The sequence below is a fragment of the Rhea americana genome, unplaced genomic scaffold, assembly GCF_003343005.1.
Source record: "Rhea americana isolate MKP2758 unplaced genomic scaffold, rheAme1 scaffold_193, whole genome shotgun sequence".
NCBI classification, from domain to species: domain Eukaryota; kingdom Metazoa; phylum Chordata; class Aves; order Rheiformes; family Rheidae; genus Rhea; species Rhea americana.
The window spans coordinates 1,313,100-1,324,018 of NW_028186072.1; the positions used below are offsets into that span (position 1 = coordinate 1,313,100).

The 10,919-nt window shown below is 35.8% G+C and overlaps 1 protein-coding gene across 1 annotated transcript in view; it reads right to left on the bottom strand.

Moving 5' to 3' along the window:
* Positions 1–608: 608 nt before the first annotated feature.
* DHX36 (DEAH-box helicase 36) overlaps positions 609–10,919 on the bottom strand; it is a 20,952-nt gene continuing 10,641 nt past the window's right edge. The window contains exons 13-25 of the mRNA XM_085302862.1: positions 10,615–10,670; positions 10,445–10,509; positions 9,826–9,969; positions 9,060–9,177; positions 8,238–8,336; positions 6,906–7,079; positions 6,524–6,610; positions 5,672–5,755; positions 5,449–5,548; positions 5,273–5,363; positions 3,650–3,770; positions 2,982–3,134; positions 609–1,585 (exon numbers count right to left, since the gene is read on the bottom strand). Coding sequence (XP_085158988.1) covers positions 1,400–1,585; positions 2,982–3,134; positions 3,650–3,770; positions 5,273–5,363; positions 5,449–5,548; positions 5,672–5,755; positions 6,524–6,610; positions 6,906–7,079; positions 8,238–8,336; positions 9,060–9,177; positions 9,826–9,969; positions 10,445–10,509; positions 10,615–10,670 — 1,478 coding nt within the window. The 3' untranslated portion in view covers positions 609–1,399. The remainder of the gene's footprint in view (positions 1,586–2,981; positions 3,135–3,649; positions 3,771–5,272; positions 5,364–5,448; positions 5,549–5,671; positions 5,756–6,523; positions 6,611–6,905; positions 7,080–8,237; positions 8,337–9,059; positions 9,178–9,825; positions 9,970–10,444; positions 10,510–10,614; positions 10,671–10,919) is intronic.

Below are 10,919 nucleotides of genomic sequence, written 5' to 3' on the forward strand. Positions count from 1 at the left end.
GGAAAAATCTTCACGTTTAAACGCTGCCCGCCCCGATACACCTCTCCCCACCTCGGGGACAAGAAAACGACCTCGGGGCAGGCGGGATTGTAAAACACACCCGGAAAGGTCACTCTAGACAGTCACTAATTCGACATTCTACCACCCAAAATAGCTTTGCCAGCCTCACCCGTCTCTACATTCCCGTTAGTTAAAAACTACGCGGAAGCCTTTCTGGCAGCTGGCCCTTACCGCTTGTAGTTCCGTTGTCTTCTGGATGGGGCTGAGTCCTGTTTCCCTCCTGGGGGCTGTGAAAGGCTTCGGGGACAGCTTTGCAAAGCACAGGAACAGAGCTGCGACACAGCCACGCTCCCGCAGCCTCCAGCGGAGAAGTGGCAGCCTGGGTGAAGCTGTAAATAGCTGCAGCTGTGGCTGCAGGTGCAGACACAAGGAGTTGCTGATTAAACYGATCCTGCTTTCTGATCTCTAGTTAAACACCTGTGCATTAATTTCAGGAGCGGGGCAAAGGGAAGGCACAGGTTCAACGCGCTCGGCCACGCTACTCTAAACCCAAAGCAGACACCAAGTTTGGAAGCACTCAAACGAACTATGAACATAAAAAATACCACTTTAAAGAAAAGTCTTTTAATGTAGTACTACATAACCCATACACATACTGTTTTAAAAAAGAAAAACTAGAATACGATGAAACCTTCCCAAGCTCACTCCCATCGTGATTTTCATCCAAGTATCATTCCTGTCATTAACTGTTTAGTGTTTTAGTCAATACCAATGACTGATGGGCATGGAAGGCAAAAAAGATGAACCGAATTAAAGAAAGGAGAGAATATTTTTGAAGATTGTTTCTTCCCACAGTAGAAATACAACATTTGTTTTCAAGTTTAGGTTATAATTAAATTACAATTACTTTCTGTGGAAATGTTGGTGAAGGAAACTGCTGCACTGCTAGAATATATATATGTATATATATACACACACACACACAMAACAGGTATAAATACTCCCTTTCCATCCCAATTTTAAAAAAAAGGGGGGGGGGAATGTTTTTACCAATGGCAAGATGACAGTTTAATTAAACAGTATTTTAGCAGGTTTTTTGAGTATCTGTTACCTGATAGAAAAAAAAAAGTTACTGTTTTAGAGGAGTCAGCAGGGGCAGAACAAGAACATACACCAACTATCACTGCTAGCGTTGCATTTTCTCTTATTTAAAAAGCTACACTGAACATAGAATACCATGCATATACAGATATTACCAACTATTCTGAAATAACTGCTCTTCAGTATGAGGGAATTACCAGCTTGCCCTAAAAAGCTTTTCTTCTACCTAAMTAAATGTTATAAAACAAAAAACAAAAATGGTGAGTAAGTTGGCTTTATCAACACAAATGAAAGTGTGTCAACTGTAGCGTTCATTCTGGAATCGAGGAGCATAGTTTCTCGCACTTTCATTCTCCTGTGTTGTGATTAAGTCTATAATAGCTGTCAGCACTGCTGTATCCCTGGATTTAATATCATTCCAGTCCACAGGGTGTGGGTTTTCTATTTTCTCTTGTAGAAGATCATCAAGCTCTTGCCTTAAATTCTGAAAACAAGAATTTTGTGGGAATGAAAAAGAGACACACATTTAGGAAACTACATATAACAATGTTACCACAGTAAATTAAATGCCTTTCACATGCCCTTTTCCTAATCTTAGTCACCTACCTACTATTCTAATGTTAACTCATTTCACCATTGTTAATTGCAAGATCAAATGCTGCTTCTCAGAAACCAGTAGTTCTACCTTTTGTGGCAGATAACCATCTCTGGGTGTGGCAGCAACCATATGGTCTGTAATAACCTACATATCCACAAACTGACCATTTCAAGATTTAAAATGTTTAAGTAAAAAAATATCAGATGTGGTATCTCATATCAAACAAGGCTCTGTTTAGCTCTTCTTTCCACTAGAACTTAATAATGCTAGACTGAAGATCCCTAACTTACTGTTTCCACATCCATGTGGGTACAAACTGATCAAGTAATCCTATAGCTTTTGTTATGGAAATCCACACTGACAAAGCTCTTCAAATCTGTCACAGTAAGACATGTTTATAATTCCTTCAAATAAAGGCTAAGACTCTTCTCTGAAGCTTCTATAGTTTTTCAGTATCCTCTGTGAACCACAGTCTTTTCAGCAACAGTTGCACCAGCTAAACAAGAACATCTTCTCTGTATTCCCAATGCCTTAAGGAGGCACATAGCCTTATTCTCCCAAGCCATGTTACTGCATTGGACACTCAAAAATTCTTAATGTCTGCTTATTTGTTCTATTAAGGCCAAACACATAAGGAAGTATGTTACTGTTTACCTCTGCCCAGTTTGTCAAGCAACAGACTGCTCAGAATATTATTTCTGCTACAACTTTTTAATTTACATTCATCTACAAACCTTCAGTAACTACCTTGTGTTCTGCAGCTTAAAAATAAACTACATATGACCAAAACCCAGACCTCTACTGGACCCACATTTTGCCAGCAACTGAATTTGACACACTGCTTCATTAAAAAATTGCTCCTAGTAATTCTGTAAGATTATTAACAGGGCCGTCAGATTTCATCTGCCTCACTGTAACTGGCATTTTATTAGTCACTACTGAGAAACACTGGGTTCAGTGTCCAGTTATGTATACTATACACAGTCTCCTTGATTATACTTGAATAGCATCACTTGCTCAAATAGAGAAATTCAGCCTTACTTCCCAGAGTCACCTTGTGAGAAAGCCACATACTGTTTAAATGCAAATATACATGTACACTATACAAATGTAAACCTAACATTATTTGAACTACTTACTGGGAATACATTAAAAACTTTCGTTATCTTCCTAGAGCAACGCATTAGTGGATATACAGTAATATCAAATACAGAAATCCTCTAAGAACAACCAATGTTACAGTAAGTCTTCCATGTATGTTGTTATTATTAAACATATTTACCTTAACTAATTGTGCTATTCTTGCTGGAGACTGGAAAACAATCCACTCATCCACAGCAATGGTATCCTGATCTTTATCTTTCTGAATGGATATATCTCCTCCAAAGAACAAGAGACAGTATGGAGAAACCTCTGTACAATCATATAARTAAATCTGCAACAAGAAAAATTGTCCAATCACCCTTTAAAGCCTATTAAAGGATAATACTTAGCCCTTAATAAAACACAATACAAAAAGTTCCAGAARATTATTTTTCAGTCATTCCTCGATTTACAAAACAGATCTATAGTGACTGAGTTGAAAGAGTTACATAAAAGCAGTATTTGATTAAACAAGAAATCAAACCAATTATTCGATTAGTAATCAGAAGAAAAAAATTGTCTAACGAACTTCTTYCATATATTCAAGACTGTCACACTGGATAAATGGAAAGAAAAACAGCTGTCTCTGTCAGAAGTAGGTATTTTATCCTTAGTTTTATGAAGATGTAAACATCTAGCACAGTTTAGTACATCAGTTGTTTGTGGAACAAAGGAATGACCCAAAACAAGAAGGCTCCAAAAACAAAGCTGGTGCACACCTTCCAGCCCACTGTAACAGGCACCTTCATCCAGCCTTGTTAAAGAGCTACAAAAATAAATTACACAAAAATATGAACTTTTACATACACTGCTAGTTCTCATCTTCAAATGATACACAAGCCAGTTATAATGGAATTCTGTCTCTTCCACATTAACAGATTTAGGATGAATATTAACTGTTCCATCTGTCTTGGTGCAAACCTTCACCCTTAAAAGAAGAAAAATATTTTTTGTTTTAAGAATGAAATAAAATATTGAAGACTCAGCAAATTATGCCCAAATGTAAAAAACTCCCCCCCCCAAAACGCTACTACAATGTTCTACTACAATGTTCTAAACTAAAAATAGAGGTATTCAAAAAAATTTTGACTTCTTTCTTACAAAGATTACAAAACAATAGGCTATATGAATTTTTCTCTCTCTATTTGAGAAGCCTGAATTCTTCACTAAACATATCCCCTTAAAGCAAGCTGTAGTTCTCAGGAAGGAAAAAAAATGGCATTCTTTTTCCAAAAGAAGGGCACAGTAACTTACTGTATTTTGTTACACAAACCAAATGTGTAAATGTGGGAAAACACACATAAGCAACTTGCATATCTGAGCTCTTTGCTCTATGTTAAGAGGTAGCAACTGTGGAACAACAGACTTTCAACCCCTTTCACTTTCAACCAATCTAGAGTTGTGACAGTCTTTAACACTTACCTACCTTTAACAGAATTCCACTCAAGGGGTAACCTTCAAATGCTTTGATTATATTTACCATCTGAAAGCACATTTACTTCCCAATGTAATAATGCTTTCAAAGAATAAAAAGAAATCAAGCACAATATGAAATAGTTGTTTTTCTCCCTTATCTCAGAGCTGTAATTCTTCAGCTGTGGGTCACGGAGTTCTCTATGCCTTGTGCACAGAAAGAATATTTTACAAAACAGAGTTAACTGTTTGAGTAAGTCTAAAGACTCCTCCTGTTCTAAACATTTATTCTAGCAAAACGATTTGAATAACAAATCTCTTGCTTAGAGATGATATAAAACTGAACCTTCCTGAGCAACTTGTTTACACCTAGCTCCACCATGTGGCAAAGTCAGAGATACACCACCTTGCATCAAGCTGACTGAGTTTAACTTAAACTGAGCTATAGCTGGCAAGTACTAGCCAGCTGACAGTCTATTTTAAGTTAGGTAATTAATTTTGACAAAGTAGAATTTTGACCAACTGTTCTTATTCCTTTCACACAAATAATCGCCTGTGCATTTTTTTTTAATTAATTACAATTACTCATAGCATGTTATTTTCACATTGCGCATCAGAAAGATGATCTAAACATGCAATCCTTCATTCTGTCCTGCATTAGGAATATCTATATTCTGAGGAGTAGATTGTTTATACTTTGTTCATAGGAGTATATATGTTCTGTTAATGTAAGAAGTGATAATCAGCAGACCAGAGTTGCTGAGCTTGCCAAATAATAAGATATACATACATATATACAAATTAAATCAGGTATCCAAATGGTTAAACAATGTTGCAGTTTCAGTAAGTGGAAGTCAAAAATCCCATGTTCTGGTCTATCATTTGCAGATGAAATAATTTGCACTGTGACCAAGCTGCACAAAGAACTTCATACATTCAAGCTGTTGCTTTGCCTTGCCAAACAACCTAATGTAGAAAACATCTCAAACACAAAACAAGACTATTCCAAATCCTTACATTTTTCTCTTTTTGCTAAAGCTCGGCCGGATCTTTGCAACTTTTGGATATAAGCCAGCACAGATGACTGCTTTGAGTAACTTCTCATTATCTGTAGAGGACAGCAAAATAAATAAAGCAGTTCTGCAAGTAAATTTCAACTACAGGAAAAATTTCCATTTCCTTCCACTCTTCACCTGAGTTGGTATTAGATTTGGGGTCCTTGGGGTCTCTGCTATTCACAAATCCAGCTGCAAGAAGATGCTCGGCAAACTGTCCTTTCATATTATGCAGCATCTAGGAAAAAAAAAAAAAAGGAAAAAAAAAAGAAAACAATGTCCCAGAATGACTGTGTGCCAAAGACTCCTCCCTGTTCCCCCCAGACATAATCTTCTTTTTTCAAAACTATTTAGATGTTACCTGAAGTGTATTTGAAGAGAGGAAATACTCCCAGCAATAGTCTTTTTCAGTTCTGAAACCACGACGTCTAGTCTCTTCCCAGCCCTAGAAATTAAAACAAAATCATAGTTCAAAAGCATTTAGAAGTGAACAAATACATACAAACAAAAGAGACAGTGCAAAAAATGGGTATCAGTACGCAATGTGACTATGTTCTTCTCTAGAAGAAAGAAAACTGTTTGATTTCTTTGTATATCATATAGCTGGCTATCTTATAAATAAGTAGCAAAATGTGCATGAAAACACAACTTCACAACTTTACATTTTGATCAAAAGTTTTCTTTCTCTCTCTTTTCTTTTTTTTTTTTTTTTTTTTTTTTTTTGATAATGAGGAGTGAAATATAGCCAAGTTTTCCAGAACTTTGTTGCTATTAGTAATCCTGGGTAGCAACATCATTTCCAAGCACCATTCTCTTCTTAGTCCAGTGAACAGGTAAGTCTCCAATACATCTGTAGTCAGCTTCAGCCTCCTATAGAGGCCAGAAGGACAAAAGTTACTGTCTTAGTGATTTTTGAAGGGCAAATGGAAAATTCTCAGAAAAAGGTTTGACTATGTTCAGCTCATTAAGTATACATTTAGAGAACAGTCATCTTTAACTATTAAGGTCAATTTTCCTGCTCTTCATACACCTATCCACAAGAAATTAGGCTACTGAGTTTGAGGACAAGATTCCTTAACACTAAAAGGATGAAAATTAATGTTCTCTTGTGCCCTAATGTGTTCTTGTAGAAACCAAGTTCTCAGCATTCATTGATCAGACTCTTCCTTAGAATAAAGCATATTGCTCAAGAGCTTTACAGAAAAAAACCTACCGTGAAAGCATTCACCACAGTTAGATGATCACTTTTAGTATTCTTGGACAGTTCTTTTCTTCTTGCATCTGCTACTTTCTCTTTGCCCTAAGAACAATTAGAACCTATAAAATATTCATGACTGATAAGCTATTCTTTCTTCCASTTCTCTTTTCCTAATTAAAGTACATATACATCAATACTTCACATGCAACATATACGAAAACTAAAGTCACTCTGCAGCCAGAGGCAGTATCTGACAGTACATCAAAACAATTACTAACAAATGTAATTAATGTGAAATTAAGATTAAAGGGCTTTTAAACTACAATATTTTAGTTTGTATTTTAACATCCTTTTGGGTTTCTTAACATCTTATGTGTAATTCTCTCAGGAACTTTACCAGAGGAATGACAAAAGGGTCTTTGAAGCTGAGGCTAGCTGCAATTGTAAGTACTGGATCCAAGCAACAAAATAAAGCTCCAAAAAGGATCATTTTCCCAATATGTGGTTCAACTGGTAGTCGTGCTAAATGGACACCCAGTGGAGTCAGTTCTTCTTGTCTGTCCAAAGCATTCTGTCAAAAAAAAAAAAAAAAAAAAAAAAAGTAAAATCCGCACAGTATTTGAAATGGTGAGGATTTCCCTAAAGCCCAGAAGTAGCCATTGGTACACCTAGAGAACAAAGGGAGCTCTAACAGCTGGAGAACGCAGCTACCTTTAATAACATAAGGTAGGAAAGCAATTATGCAAATTATAGAGAACTAGAAATTTAAATTTAATACTGTCCTTTTTGGAAAGCGGAAAACATCATTAATTGTGTTTCAAGCAGCTTACTGGGATCAGTGTCTTCCTGGACAAAGACATAAAGACTTTTTAAAGACTTTTCAGTATCTTGTTCTCCTGATCAAACTTACTTTTAGACTTCTACTTTCCCTCAGTATCGCTTTTGTTCTTATTTACTCTGCCCTTTGCTACCATACAGCCCTGCCACAGAACATTTGTCTAAACATTTACAGAACGCTGCCATCAATCTGAACACTGCTCTTCACCTAAATCAGATGTAGTAATAAATTAAAACAACTGATTTGTAAGGGTAATACCTTCCGCCCCCCCGCAAAAAAAACCAAAAACAAACAAAAAAAAACAACAGCACAAACATGTCCATAAACCCTCAGTCTCCATCATCCAAACGATAYGCATTTTTTTGCAACTGACAGTACAAAGGGGCTTTTCTAGCTTGTTTGTTCCATCAGCCCCAGTAATCAGTGATCCCTTCCCATTCACAAGACCACTGACATACAAAATCTCTCCCTCATCGGCATTAACTGCTCACAATTAAAAAAGCTACACACACCCACGCATAAACTAYGCATCTCAGTCTCTTAACTGATCCAGCTGGGACAGGAAGGCTAATGTGGACATAGCCATGAGCAAGATACTATGGAAGCAGAGACTTAAATATCTATACAGAACCTAAAGAAAAGGTATGTACGTGTTTTGAGTATGCAGCCCATAAAACTTCACCTACGGATAATGAAAATTACTTCCTCCATTAGCACAGGAGGACAGAACACTGTACAACCCTGATATACAATGGGCTTGCAAAAGACAATAACRGGGTTCAAATACCTAGACCTGCACAGTCAGAATCATCTTTGGTAAGAAACAGTTTAGTAACATGGCTCTAAATCAAATGTTCCTTGCAAGAAATTGTACATTAAATAATACTTTACCAGCTCCATTAGATGGTTTATGGCTAACATTACAGCATCACGAGATGGTGGATCCATTAGTTTGCTCAGAAAATAAGCAATTCCACCAAGCTTTAGAATCTGGTTGGCAAGGGAAACAAACAGAAAAAAAATCATCAAGTGGGTATCTAGTCAAATTGGTATGATTACAATAATTAAAAAGAGTTGTGAATAATTCACAGCTTGAGTTAAAATTTCATTAGCTAAGGACTAAGGGGAAAAATAAAAAATTATTAGTGAAGAAATTTTACATATAAGGATCTACTCTTCACTCAATATGTACGCACATGTTATGTTAACTGTTAAGTCATGAACTCCATTGCTTTTAAGTGGTATTTATGACTTCATTTTCAAGAATGAATGATAGAAGAAAAATTCAATACAAATTGGCAAAAAGGAAACCTCATGTCAGTTCTAAAACTACCCTTTTGTAAAATTTTTCAAGGATGTGTCCCATGACACACTGGCACTCCCACAGAAACTCCTCTAACAGAAGGAATGATACTTTTGGAGGAAAAAACACAGTGCAAATTTGTGTTAATAGTTYGAGGGTTTTTTAGCTTTTTAATAGCTTTTATTATAGCCCAGCTTTTATTCATATTAGGCAAAAACRTTCTTTTCTTGTTCTATCTACATGCAAGTATACATTTCAAAAACTTTGTTACAATTATTAGCTAAAGCTATTGTACTCCAAGTATATCAGAATTCTGATTTGAAGACAACTCTAGCCTCAGAGCTGTATTAACTTGATCTCTTATTCCCTTGTAAAAGTAAATACATTCAWCTAAAGATTCATATACTTACCTTGATTTGTAAACACAGTTCCTCCAAAGGTGTCCTCAAGATCTCTGGTAACTGATAATCATCTAGAAGGCTCGCACGCAGTCCATTGTATAGATGGTAACAATGACCTGGCTGAACTCTGTAATATATTTACATTTTAAAAAGGTACTTTTTCCTAAGATACTGTTATGTTATGACTGTGTTTATTTTTAAACAGAACCCCCCAAGGAATTAAAACTGAAGTGAATTCAACTGTAAAGCCATTTCAGCCTTTGGAAATATAGATCAAACACCAAACAGAAGCTCCCTATCAACTCCTCAAAAAGAGCAACAAGAAAATCAGAGAATACTAAGTATTTACAAGAGAAAATACTCCATGAAGTATTTTGACAGATTTCAACTAATTTAGTATATAGCTAAGTGATATTAATTTACAAGCAATTTTGCTTTAATGTATTGTATCCTCACAAATGAAGTATGAGTAAACACCATCAACACAATGAATACAAAACCCCAAAACATGCACAACTTTTATTGCTCTATAATGAAGAGGGAAATCCCTCACTTCTGAATGCAGTGCAAGTCAGTTTCCCAGAAAAATGGTGAAACTGTTCTTTCAATACAAGCAAGAGACCATTGTGCTAGCATCTGCTTCTGAACAAATGAAAAAACAAAGTAGCATTATCTTTAACATGCTTTAATGTGGCTACCACATCAAAGTTCTGTGTTCCAACGGTGATAGAGGCTTAACACCAAAAAAATTTTCTAACTAGCTTTGTTATATTACCTTCCTGCTCGACCTTTCCTCTGCTTGGCATTAGCTTTACTAACCCACTCTGCTGCCATTGTGCTGATGTTGTTCTGTGTATCAAAGTGAGTTTCCTTTATTTTTCCACCATCTATAACGAACACCACATCATCTATTGTAATGCTGTTTGAAAAGAGAGACAAAAAAAAGATGTAATTCCTCATCTTTACAAGTTCAACTCAGAATTTTAAAGAGGTTCAGCATCTCCTTACCCCCTCCCAAATTGTAAACCAATAATAAAAAATCTGTGTTAGGAATTTCCTTAAGAATTACATTAATAAGCAGTTCAAGAAAGAGCCTGATCTACTCTCCTAGATCTCGCAGAAGCCGCAACATGGGGTTAAGAAGTTGATGTAAACAGGTAGGTAGCCTGGATTTATCACATAAACAGGTGCAAGTCATTTTAATCATTCATGTTTTGATTGTTAGACACAACTGTTAAAGGAAAATCCCAGGTTAGTCTATAAACATCTCTAAAGATAAACTGTTACAAAATGAATGGTGCAAATATTTTAAAAACAGGTTTATATTTTCAATTTCACAAAATAAACAGAAGTGTTAAAGTATAGCTTTTTTTTCAGGCTGTATAGCTATTTACCTAGTCTCTGCAATGTTGGTAGCAATCACGATTTTCCTTACTCCTGGTGGGGTCTTCTTAAAAACCTGTAATTATCCATTGTCCATTTAGCATGTTTGCCAAAAGCAAAAGCATGTTCATGGTAGTTGCGTAAAGTTACTTTATTACATAACAATAAAGAAAAAGCATACCTGAGTCTGGTTAACAGTAGGCATCAACGAATGTAAAGGTATAATAATAAACCTATCTGAAAAGTAAAACAGTAGAAGATAGGGTGTAAGCACAGAAACATTAACTGTACAGGAAAATTAAGTACATTGGATAGAGAAATTATGATGCAAATAAATTCATTGTTTCTTATTCTGAACTATCTTTGATCATACAGATATACACACATCTTTCCAGACTTTTGTCAGCACTGTTCAACATATCAATATTAAATCTCCTCCTGACTAGCATTTATCTAGTCCTAGCTGAACTGTAAATGTTTTTTTTT